We start from the raw sequence: 12,528 nt of genomic DNA, 5'->3' as shown, positions 1-12,528 counted from the left end.
GAGGCTGCAACGAACCTCTCATAAGTGCCTCCTCGTGATAACCCATCATACGGCTCTTACCTTTCGTTGACTCATCGCGTCCGCAGAGAGGAGTAATACTCCTCGTGACGATCGCTGTTGAACGCGAGATAATAGGGCACAGAATATTCGCTTCGTTACTGAAGGAATGAAATCTGAGTGAAATGGCGCGCGGCACCAGGTATATATGCGTACGCATGCGTGGGGCGGTGCCGAGCGCTATTTGGCCAATAGGATTGGTGGGATGGTATAGGGCTTCAGACATTCGTCACACCGAAGGTGTTCCCATAGTGGTGATGTCACCGCAGCATTGAAGTGACCTATGAAAGGGAACTTCGGTTTACCCGCGCTCATAACATTAGCACAGAATCAGTTCAGAATCAATCACCAAAAGATTCAGTTCGGTTCAGACGCTCTGTGTCGGTTTGCTTTCACGCTGAATTACACATGCGCAGTATCATCAGCTCCTCGGTTCTCGAATCGGACACGTCTGACAGAAACGGTTCTTGACTCGTGAACGAGTCATTATCTGGCTCGGCTCGGTGTTCATCTTCAGTTCTCTCTTCACAGCAGTTCAGTTAGTGTACTGTTTGAGTAAATGAATTACTCCGGGATATTGGTTTGTTTTAACTCAGAGGGAGTGTCAGCTTAAGTCATTTGTGGATTAATGCGTATTGGAGACCCGAACCGTTTAAAGCGATTCAGTTCGATTTGGTGAACTGTTTCAAAAAGATCCGGTTACATCGAATGATTCGTTCGCGAACAGGATATCACAAACTGCTTTGTTTTGAACTGTCTTACAGCAGACACGGAAGAGAAGACAATGCTGAATAAAGTCGTAGTTTTTGCTATTTTTGATGATGTTTTTCTTACCTTTCTGGACATAGACAGTAGACTGTTCACACAGCTTCAATGGAGGGACTGAGAGCTCTCGGACTATATCTAAAATATCTTAAACTGTGTTCCAAAAGAGGTCTTACGGGTTTGAAACAACATGAGGGTACGTTATTAATGACATAATTTTGCAAATTGGGCGAACTAACCCTTTAATCTGTTTTTTGTTTACAAAAAGTTACAGTCAAAGGAATTGTGATTTGTCCTTTAGGTTAATCATTTGAAATAGTAAAAACAATATGTTCAAACTTTTGAGTACTTTCTTTAATAACTACATAACACAATACTTGTACTTTTACTTTCAGTTTTTGAGTAGTAAATTTTCAAATAGACTACTTGCAATACTTAAGTACAAAAAATGTTGAATACTTTAGTACTTCTACTTAAGTGTGGTGCTTTAAGAGTACTTCTACTTCTACTCAAGTCATTTTTTTGATAGAGCACTTGTACTTTTACTCAAGTCTGGGTCTCTAGTACTTTATACATCTCTGCACAGGATGTGTGACATGACATGCATTCCAGATCATCTTGTCACCAAACTGCAGTCTTTTGATTTATTGAAATGTCTGATGAACAACAACAAAAACCTACCGTATTTTTCGGAATATAAGTCGCATCAGTCCAAATATACATCATGATGAGGAAAAAACATATAAGTCACACTGGACTATAAGTCGCATTTATTTAGAACTAGGCAAAAACATTATGTCTCCAGCTGCGAGAGGGCGCTCTATGCTGCTCAGGGGTAGACTACAGGAGCACTGAGCAGTATAGAGTGCCCTCTCGCGACTGTAGACGGTAATGTTTTCTCTTGGTTCATTTCTCTCGGTTCATGTCAAATTAATTTTGATAAATAAGTCGCACCTGACTATAAGTCGCAGGACCAGCCAAACTATGAAAAAAAGTGCGACTTATAGTCCGTAAAATACAGGTAGTTTAAAATTCAAATGAATAACAAAAGTAACTTAATGAAATGTAATTCACTAGACAAGATCTGAAATATGTAAATTGATTTTTTTAATCTGTGTTCAGAGGTTGTATCTCTGGACCCCCGTTGTGAGCTGCTCCTGGATCAGGGCCCTTGTCGGGACTATAACATCCGCTGGTACTACAACCGGCAGGCCAACGCCTGCGCGCAGTTCTGGTACGGAGGCTGTGATGGGAACCGTAACCGCTTTGACACAGAAGAAAATTGCAAAAACACATGTGTTGTCGTGAGAGCAGGTAAAATGCACATTTGAATTTAACTTATCGAACTTAACTTAATGAAAATGGACACCAGTTTCTGCCATATAGTCACACCCTTTTCTTTGCATTTAGGAGGCTGATATCCATTATGGATACAGTTTGTAATTCCTCACACTTCAATATGATGGACCTGCACTGAAATACACAAAGTATATGAAAAATTGGTGGGACAGGACATTTTATTGAGAGTGGCTAATTGATAAAGCACAATATTTTTCGTATCACAAGCTGCAGAACTGTGAAAAAGCAATACTGTAATACTGTCATAGTTATCCAGCATTCATTGAACTCGCATTAAATGTAATGTAGTCTTGATTTTGAGAACTAATGTTTTCGGAATGTATTAAAGCTTGTCATTTTTAATCTTGTACATTTGGTAATAAAATATTTTGTATGTAGATACATGACCTGGCTGTTACAATGTCAACAAATCCAGATTTTCTGTTCACTAAATCATGTTGTATTTTATGTTCAGCTCAAGAAAGAGTCGTGCTGGTTATTATAGTCTTATAATGAGGTAAGGTGGAAGATGTAGTAATTTGCACACTGCCATCTCTTGGAGAGAAATGAAGGTACAATATTATGATATTGTGATGTCTAAGGATGTCCATAATACCTGGGAAAGCAATCCATAAGCATTCCCATTCATCTCAGTGGCAGTCCTGGACATGCATAACCTGAATCCTGCTATTTTTGTAAATGTATATTTACCCTTACTATACAGTAGTAGGGCTCCAATACAATCAACCCCAAACTTCTGAGAAAACCGCATCGAATATAAAAACCTTAATGCTGAATAAGCCTCAACTAACCTCAATCAATTAAACTGGTATCTTTTTCACTAACCTTGTCATTAATATCTCCTCATGCTTCCTCTTTAACAGTCTCACACATATGTCCTTAATGCTTTGACTTAAATTACACATGTCTCCTTCCCCCAAAACCTTTCTGTCTGTTTTAATTTTAGTAATAGTGTCTCTAGTGTGACTGGCGCTCTCCTCTGAGCCCTGAGATCATTCTAGAACCATTTGGTAGAGTTAGAAAAACATGAAATCCTATGTATTTGTGATTGTCAGTGCACTATTTCAAAAGGCACCAGTGAAGTTCAAATAATTAGTTTGAGTTATGACCCAATTACTATTGAACCAGGAAGTATTAATCTTTGAATGCATTTGTACATTTGAGGTTGTGTTTAAGCAATGTTTTCCACACAGAATTTTTTTTTTTTGCAAAAAACTTACAACAGCTTGTCACTGGGGTAGTATATCCTTAAAAGGACACCTTATCATCCTCTAAAAGACACATATCAGAGTGGTAAAATAAACCCTTAAGGTACTGCTATGAAACTTTTTATTAGATACCAAGATGTCCCTTGGAGAGTGAGTTGTACTCTTTGAGTGACTCTGTTGTACCCCTTAAAGTACAGTTTTTGCACATTCTCCGCCCAGGATCTGGCACATGAATAATAAAGTTTGACTCAAGACACCGAGTGGTTGAGGCAGCTGAAAATGGCTCATCACCTGTTGTAGCTGCAGCTGTCTCCAAACACTGCTAGTGAACCCTGCATTTATGTGGGGAATTGAACTTAGAGACACTTGCATAAAAATAAATTGTAGGCAACATATAGAAAAATACATTGGGATTGGTAAAACTGGCAGACTAACAGGTCTCCTCGGATCTTTATGAGAGAGCTGACGTCCAGGCTGGCCATCACATTGGGATCTCCTTCTTCACAACTAGCATTGAGGGATGACAGAGGCAGTGGGGGTGGACAAGAGCGGGAGGGTTATATTTAGGACGGTAGGATTAAATAACAGCCCCTTCACTCTGGGAATCTTTTCAGCACTCTGTCCTTTTCCAGCCTGGCCGGTGTGGCGAGCAGACCTGCAGCCACCTTCTCCCCTTTTTCTTCTCTAGTCTGTCAATTCCTATCTTGAAACCCACCAGCATGGATCCTAAAGCCATAAAGGAGGAGCTGCGGCTGTTCCAGAGCACTTTACTTCAGGATGGACTGAAAGAACTTCTGAATGAGAACAAGTTTGTGGACTGCACTTTAAAAATCGGCGACCGCTGCTTTCCCTGCCACCGCCTGATAATGGCCGCCTGTAGTCCTTACTTCAGAGAGCTCTTCTTCTCCGAGGATGGCAAGGAGAAGGAAGGCAGTAAGGAAGTAGTTCTGGACGACGTTGATCCCAATATCATGGATATGATCATCCAGTACCTGTATTCCGCTGAGATTGACTTGACGGACGACAACGTTCAGGAGATCTTTGCAGTGGCGAACCGTTTCCAGATTCCCTCAGTGTTTACAGTATGTGTGAACTATCTCCAGAAGAAGCTGTCACTGTCTAATTGTCTTGCCGTCTTCAGGCTCGGTCTGGTCCTCAGCGTTCCCAGGCTTGCCATAGCAGCACGCGATTTCATCGCTGACCGCTTTGAAACTGTGGCGGCTGAGGAGGAGTTCCTTCAGCTGGCTCCTCACGAGCTCTTGGCCCTGATTGGTGGAGATACACTTAATGTGGAGAAAGAGGAGGTCGTGTTTGAGTCGGTGATGAAGTGGGTGCGCAGCGACAAGGCCAAGCATGCCAAGAATCTGGCCGAAGTGTTCGATTGCATCCGCTTCCGCCTTCTCCCGGAGAAGTTCTTCAGGGAGAAAGTTGAGACCGATGACATCATCAAGGCAGATCCAGAACTCTTGAAGAAGCTGCAAGTCATCAAAGATGCCTTCAGAGGAAAACTCCCCGAGAAGAAACCCAAAGAGAAGAAGGAAGGAGAGGTGAATGGAGAGGCCGGCGCAGAGGAGGAAGAGGAGCTGCTGCCCGGTTACTTGAACGATAATCGTAGAATAGGGATGTACGGACGAGACCTGATCCTCATGATCAATGACACGGCTGCTGTGGCGTATGACGTGGCCGAGAATGAGTGTTTTCTGGCTGCCATAGCAGAGCAGGTGCCAAAGAACCATGTGAGTCTCTGCACCAAGAAGAACCAGCTCTTTATCGTAGGTGGCCTGTTTGTCGATGAAGAAAGTAAGGAGTCTCCTCTGCAGTGCTACTTCTACCAGGTACAAAATAACTTTAAAAACTAGATGCTGGTGTAAAATGTTGTGAGGGTAAAATGTATATGTAAACAACATTAGCCTATATTTATAAAAAAACATGAATCTAGATTAATAAATTTGGTAAAAATAGTTGTTTGTTGTTAGTTCAGGATATCTACTTTAATGTTAATTAGATGTACCCTACTGTATAAGTATTAGGGAACTTATTTGTCATTTTAAAACTATTCTGTCTTATCCAGCTGGACACTATTGCTGCTGATTGGAGGGCAATGCCACCTATGCCCAGCCCTCGATGCCTGTTCAGTATGGGTGAATCTGAAAACCTGCTGTTCGCCATCGCTGGCAAAGACCTGCAGACCAACGAGTCCCTCGACTCCGTCATGTGTTACGACACTGAGTATGAATTCAAAAGCTTTGTTTGTCCAACTGCTGGTTCTGCTCTTCACACTTGACTGGTGGCTCGGATCCGTGGCTTCAATAGTATTTTTATGTCATTGCAGAAAGATGAAATGGCATGAGACCAAGAAACTTCCTCTATGTATTCACGGCCATTCAGTTGTCTCACATAACAACCTGGTGTACTGCATTGGAGGAAAGACAGATGACAAGTAAGAGTGTGTGTGTGTATGTGTGTGTGTCTGTGTGTGTGTGTGAACTGAGATCAGTGGTGCTCAGGAACATATGGTGTAGTTTGCAGCTGTCCGTGATTTAATAAAGTTCCTCAAAAATCCTCTGCACCGTGTGGCATTTAAAGGGCTCTTATCATAGAACCAATGTTGTATTAATCTTTTCAAATAAAACAGCTTGATGAAACTTCCTCTTCCTCTTCAGTCCTAAAAAAGCATTTATTGGCATAGAGCAGCTTAGTTACTACTGCTACTAAACAGCAGAAGAGTTAGAAAAAAGAAAAGGAAACCTGCCCAACTGTGCACTGTTATTGCATGTGTGTAGCACCTACAGCTCTCGATGTTTGAAAGGAGTGGCTTAAGTTTTTCTTGATATAAATAAATAATAATAGAAAATTATACAATTATACATTGTACAAGTACCTAAGTACGAAGAACCGCCCCTTTAAAAGTCAGATTGAGCTGAAGCACAAGTTACTACTTTTTAAAGAAAGATTACAAAGCAATATTTTTATTTAAGCAATATTTATATTTTTATTTTATTTTATATCCAAGAATGTGCTTTACGAATGTAATGTACATAAGGTCAGTTTTGATTTCATATTCAAAGTCGATATAGTTTTGTGCACTGTAAATTATTTGATTTAAAAAATCTGAAAGTAAATAAATCTCTTTTCTCTTACACAGCAAAGCCAGCAATAAAATGTTCGTGTACAACCACAAGCAGTCAGAATGGCGAGAACTGGCTGCTATGAAGACGCCAAGAGCGATGTTTGGTGCCGTAGTTCATAAGGGGAAAATCATTGTAACTGGGGGAGTGAATGAGGAAGGACTCACAGCTTTATCTGAAACCTACGATTTTGGAACAAACAAGTAAGATTTCTCACCAGTGTTTTTTATATTTTATTAAAGTATTTATAAAATATTTAGAACTGGTTTTTATCTATATAGTTTTAGTTTTTAATTTAATACTTTTTTGTGTATTTTTATATGCTTTGTCATTATTAATTAAATTTATTTTATTTTATTTCTTTTTTTTCAATTTCAGTAATTTTTGTACTTTAGGTAATTATTATTTTCTATAGTTTTAGTTTTTAATTTAATACTTTTTTGTGTATTTTTAATATGCTTTGTCATTATTAATTAAATTTATTTATTTATTTTTTATTTTTCAGTAATTTATGTACTTTAGGTTATTATTATTATTATTATTTGTTTCACTTTTAGTTTTAGTAATTTTAGTACTTTAACTTATTTTATTTCACTTATATTCCAAGGCAACATTTCTAATTTTGTTTTATTTAATCTGGTTTTTAATTTAATTTAATATTTTTATTTTTATTTCAGTTAATTTCACTTCACTTCAATTAATGAAGATTTTTAATAGTTTCCGCTTTAGCTAACAATAACAACAAATAAACAAAATAGATACTATGCAATTTACAGGTTTGCTTGTGATATGAAATGATAATATTAAATCTGTACTATTATAGATGTTGTCTTCCTGTGCTTATCCATCTTTTTTGTCATCTCTTCGCATGTAAAAATTTTATATATATATTATATTATATTAATATAATTTGCTCTTAGGTGGGACACATTCACAGAGTTCCCTCAGGAGCGCAGCTCGGTGAATCTCTTAAGCAGTGGAGGAAACCTCTTTGCAATTGGTGGCTTTGCTATTGTAGAGCTTGAGGACAAAAACATCGGGCCCTCTGAGATCACTGACATTTGGCAGTAAGTCATCCTGATTCTGTGTCGAGCTGGACCTGAAAGGACAAACAGAGTTCAATTAATTAGTCAAGTTCCAAGAAAGAGTCCAGGAATAGAACTGGATGTCAGTTTATGTACTGACCTGTTTTCTTCCACAGGTATGAAGAAGACAAAAAGACATGGAGCGGCATGCTGAGAGAGATGCGTTACGCTTCCGGCTCTTCCTGCGTTGGAATGCGTCTGAACGCTGCCAGGATGCCCAAACTCTAAATCAAACAAATTTTTTGAAGAGTGACCCCTCCTGTGGTCATGCTGTCTGTGGTCATTTATATCTAGTCTAAAATGATAAGCCAAGGGAACTAAACCTTTTCATAAAAGTGTGAAAAAAGCTTTCGGCTTCCCTAAAGTAATTTTTCATTTTAGACAAACATGGTTAATGTGAAATGTGTGTGTGTGTGTGTGTGTGTGTGTGTGTGTGTGTGTGTGTGTGTGTGTGTGTGTGTATGTGTGTGTGTGAACATGAGCCATTTCCCATTTAATGACCCTGACAGACTGACAGAACCATGTAAGCAAGGACAGGTGCATTTCTGTATTGTTATACGGTTATACAAATAAACTCTCTTAAATTCTTAAAAAATACCAGGTTACTGTATGTATGTGAATTGTTGTTTTTTTTGTAAAATAAACCATTTTAAACCATATCAACTTGTTGCATTTTTAGCAGACAGTTTGCTTTGATGATTGCAAAAACAAAAAAAGCCCTTTATCTTATATATATATATATATATATATATATATATACATATACATAAATAATAGTATGTTGCAGTCAAACCAATGCAGTATATACTGCACCCCCCCCCCCCCCCCCCCCCAATTTTTTCTATCACAGTATCATACCATATACCCAGTGGTAGCACTTCTTTAATAAATACATCAGTATTTCATATTGTTTCTATAACCTTTATTAAATTTATAATATATATAAAATATACATTCATATTTTTTTTCTAAATGTTCCTAAAAGATATCAAGCAAATATAGCAAATTTGAATATATATATATATATGTGTGTTTCTTAGCTTGGAGCCAGCACTTCACAAGCTTCCTTCAATGCAGGACTGAAAGTTTCTCAGTAAGGAGGTCTCTTCTGGTCTGTATATCTGTTTAGAAGAGATCTTGAGTAGGATCCATTCTCTCTCACATCACGACGCCTCTTTGATGAGGATTCAGGGATTGGTGACTGGGATCGACGGCTGTGGTTTGGACGCAAAGATCCGGTTCCATTCCTAAAATGATTCACCTCCTGTGTGAGAAAGAATCCTGGAATAGTTCTGAAATGAAGATGCAGAAGATGAACTACAAGAAGAAACAGGGCTTAAGGTCTTACTTGACGCAAAACATCAGGAGAAACATCTGACTGTCTGCAGGTTGGACAAAGGTGTCCATCAGACTCCAGCAAAAACGTTCTGATACCTGAGACCAAAAGATTGTCAGAAACAGCCTGTTTGCTTCTGAATGATGTCTGGTGGATCTGGTTCTGCAGCAGGGAATCATCACAGCATCAGTCAGCAGATCCTTACAGATCCGACAGAGCAGCATGGAGGGAACTGGATCAGATGAGGAGGAGGATGGGGATGAAGGCTCACTCTGGGGTGAGAAGGGCGGCTTTTCTTTCTTCCCAATCGCATAGGCCTCACTGAACAGATCAAACACGACATGATCCAAACACAACAAGACTTTAACAAACACTAGAACCTGCAAGTACAGTAAACTCACGCATCCATCATGGGAATGAAGTATTTCCCACTGCTTCCATCATGACTCCCTTTCTGTCAGGATCATCCACCTCCACCAGGAACCTACAAGGAATCCCTGAGCATTTCTGTATGCGTTTATGAGGAGCAAAACTTTTGTTCTGTGAATTCATGAGTGACATTCATACTCTGAGCAAACAAACAGAATAATGAGGAAAAGAGCTCAGGTTCCCAGCAGCTGTGGTCTCTTAAAGCCCAGTTACCCAAGTGCTCGGGGAGTTTTTAATGTGATGTCCAGGAATTCAAAAGTGGAAACAGATAGTAGTTTGGTGGAATCAGTCCGACAAGCTTCATCACATCACTGATGAATGTTAGAACCATGAGCATCTCTCATATTTCACAGATTCAGACACTGTCAATGTCTGAACACTCACCTGTTGGAATAATAGCACAGACTGGACTGGTACATCACAGCTTTGAGATTGTCCTCCTCTGATGCATTTGCCTCGGCCGGATTCTCAGTCCGTTTCGCAGGCATTTTCATGTTTTAATGTTTAGCACTAAGACACTCAAACCTCCTTGAAGAAGCAAAGTGTGTTTGTCATTTTGGGATTTATGCTCACTTTTAATCAACTTCACTGTACAGTTTGAAGACTGGAAAAATTACCGAGATGCACAGAGACATGAATGGGATGCTACAGAAACCCAATCAGAATGAACATGCAGGGCCTTGATCGTCAGGGAATTAACGATAGTTTTACTGTATAATGATGCATTAATTGCAACAGCAAATGTGGTTATTCATGCAGAAAAAGTAAAGTAAAATTGTACAATAGTGCATATAGAATAAAGATTTAATTTAAAACCATTTAGTTTAATTGGGCTTACCTTCGATTTGCAACAAGCAAACAGCTTTTCCTGACAGTTTGATCAAAAACTGTGTAACATTATAAAACATAGCAAACGTGTTTATCTGTGATGTACTGGAGGAGCCAGTCACCGATCCTCCATATGTTAGAGTACAAAAATAACCGTGGGAATCAAATATTTGATGAAGAACATTTCCAAAGAGAGTTATTAAACATGAAGACCAATGCAAACCCTTTTCTATACTGTTTGTGAAGATCCACATGATGGTTCAGACCGATTACTGCAAAACCAAACAGCAAATGTTCAAATGACAAAAACTCCAATGAGACTTATGATTCTTCATATTACATCTAAATGAAAGTTGTGTTCACATCACGTGAATTACTTGACAAATCTTTTGCTTGTGGATTTCAGCCCAACAGCAGGGAGTCATCCGTCTGATGATGACTGACGTGTTGTTGGGAATGAGTGCTTCATCATCAGTGTATTCTGACATAAAAAACACCAATAAGACCACCAGTTTCACTCACACTCACAGTACCATAGTATTCTTTGAGTGCCATTAAATATATCAAAAAATATATCACGCTTCATGATTTGGCATTTTAACTCTGTCAGAGTGATGTGAAGGCCTTCACACAGGACTGTGTCGTGAGTGAGTTTACTTCAAAACTTATAATGAACACAAGTCATGTCGAAACGGTTAGTGTGTCAGATTTCACTGCACAAAATAAAACTGGTCTAAATGATAACAGTAGATTAATTCAGCGATCAGCTCAATAATTGTCGTAAGATGCTGATGAGAGTCAGGTTTACAGAAAACACCAACAGAACATTGCCATGGATACTGATGAAACGTATTGTCATGAAGCACCCGAACCCTATGACCTGAACGGTAAAGAAAAAAAAATCCATCAATACTTAAAGGGATAGTTCACCCAAAAAAATAATTATGTTATTAATAACTCACCCTCATGTCGTTCCAAACCGTGAGACCTCCGTTTATCTATGGAACACAGTTTAAGATATTTTAGATTTAGTCCGAGAGCTCTCAGTCCCTCCATTGAAACTGTGTGTATGGTCTACTGTCCCGGTCCAGAAAGGAAAGAAAAAAAACATCAAAGTAGTCCATGTGACATCAGAGGGTCAGTTAGAATTTTTTGAAGCATTTTGATACATTTTGGTCCAAAAATAGCAAAAACTACGACTTTATTCAGCATTGTCTTCTCTTCCGTGTCTGTTGTGAGAGAGTTCAAAACAAAGAAGTTTGTCATATCCGGTTCACGAACGAATCATTCGATGTAACCGGATCTTCTTGAACCAGTTCACCAAATCGAACTGAATCGTTTTAAACGGTTCACGTCTCCAATACGCATTGATCCACAAATGACTTAAGCTGTTAACTTTTTTAATGTGGCTGACACTCCCTCTTAGTTAAAATAAACCAATATCCTGGAGTAATTAATGTACTCATTAGTGTTGGGCGATATGGTCATTTTTCAAATCGTCATATCGTCAGCCGGTGAGATCGACGATACACAATATTATCGAGCATGGGTGGAGCAAGAGAGAGACTCTTTGTTCTTGTCATAGCATAACTATTGGGTGTTTTAAACCGCGCAGGTGCGAGAGAGCCTATGGAGTCAGCAATAATAAAAAAAACAGTACTTTCAAACATACTGACTGATTTAACTAACGTTAAATATAAAAATACTGTATTTAAAACAGCTAGTTCATACATAGTCGGACGCAACTGTCATATCGCACGTTCGCATCTGCGCAGGGAAGTTATCAGTCTAAATGTTCTGCAAAATCAGTCAACGGTGAAAATCAATAGCAGATTTCATTTAAAGTCCAACAGTTAAACACTAATATTGGGCATAAATGAACATTTAAATATAAAGTATTTAAAACAGGTAAGTTGATATATTTGTAGTAAAGTTGAATTGAACTGATGCATCAGTCATACAGCGCTCCGGACCGCGCGCCTCATGTCGAGTCTGACGCACCGCCATAGAAACAAGAATGAGATGCATTCTAACATAACTGTGGCATTAAACTCAGTTAGTGAGGGCTCGTTTAATATATTGCACATACAGTATATAGGCCGTTTAGATTACTTGTTAAAGTGCAATGAAATACCTTATATCCGCAGACGATGTAAGTCTGTTTGTGGATGGAGACTTTGTAACGGCCAAAACTATGTATTTTGCATGCATCACATTATAGTGTGGTGTGCATGAAAATAATAACAAGGCTGCAGAGCAAACTTATCATCCATAGTGGTTCTCACGTAGTCCTTCTACGTCATCACCACATAGTGTGTTTTATAAGTTAAGTG

At 38.8% G+C, this 12,528-nt stretch overlaps 2 protein-coding genes and 1 pseudogene across 2 annotated transcripts in view; 2 read left to right on the top strand and 1 right to left on the bottom strand.

The window, feature by feature from the left end:
* Positions 1-2,562, top strand: part of col28a2b (collagen, type XXVIII, alpha 2b) — a 31,793-nt gene extending 29,231 nt beyond the window's left edge. The window contains exons 35-36 of the mRNA XM_059560976.1: positions 1,945-2,136; positions 2,233-2,562. Coding sequence (XP_059416959.1) covers positions 1,945-2,136; positions 2,233-2,240 — 200 coding nt within the window. The 3' untranslated portion in view covers positions 2,241-2,562. The remainder of the gene's footprint in view (positions 1-1,944; positions 2,137-2,232) is intronic.
* Positions 2,563-4,001: 1,439 nt separating this feature from the next.
* Positions 4,002-7,846, top strand: klhl41b (kelch-like family member 41b). Its single transcript, XM_059560975.1, has 6 exons — positions 4,002-5,224; positions 5,461-5,618; positions 5,722-5,829; positions 6,535-6,720; positions 7,438-7,584; positions 7,719-7,846. Exons 1-6 carry the CDS (start codon positions 4,109-4,111, stop codon positions 7,828-7,830), a joined length of 1,827 nt encoding a protein of 608 aa, XP_059416958.1. The 5' UTR covers positions 4,002-4,108; the 3' UTR covers positions 7,831-7,846.
* A 1,013-nt stretch (positions 7,847-8,859) lies between these two features.
* LOC132151443 (E3 ubiquitin-protein ligase RBBP6-like) lies at positions 8,860-9,855 on the bottom strand (annotated as a pseudogene).
* Positions 9,856-12,528: the final 2,673 nt, after the last annotated feature.

This window comes from Carassius carassius, chromosome 10 (genome assembly GCF_963082965.1).
Source record: "Carassius carassius chromosome 10, fCarCar2.1, whole genome shotgun sequence".
NCBI classification, from domain to species: Eukaryota; Metazoa; Chordata; class Actinopteri; order Cypriniformes; family Cyprinidae; genus Carassius; species Carassius carassius.
The sequence above is the reverse complement of the archived record's forward strand: the minus strand, read 5'-3'. Positions and strand labels throughout refer to the sequence as shown.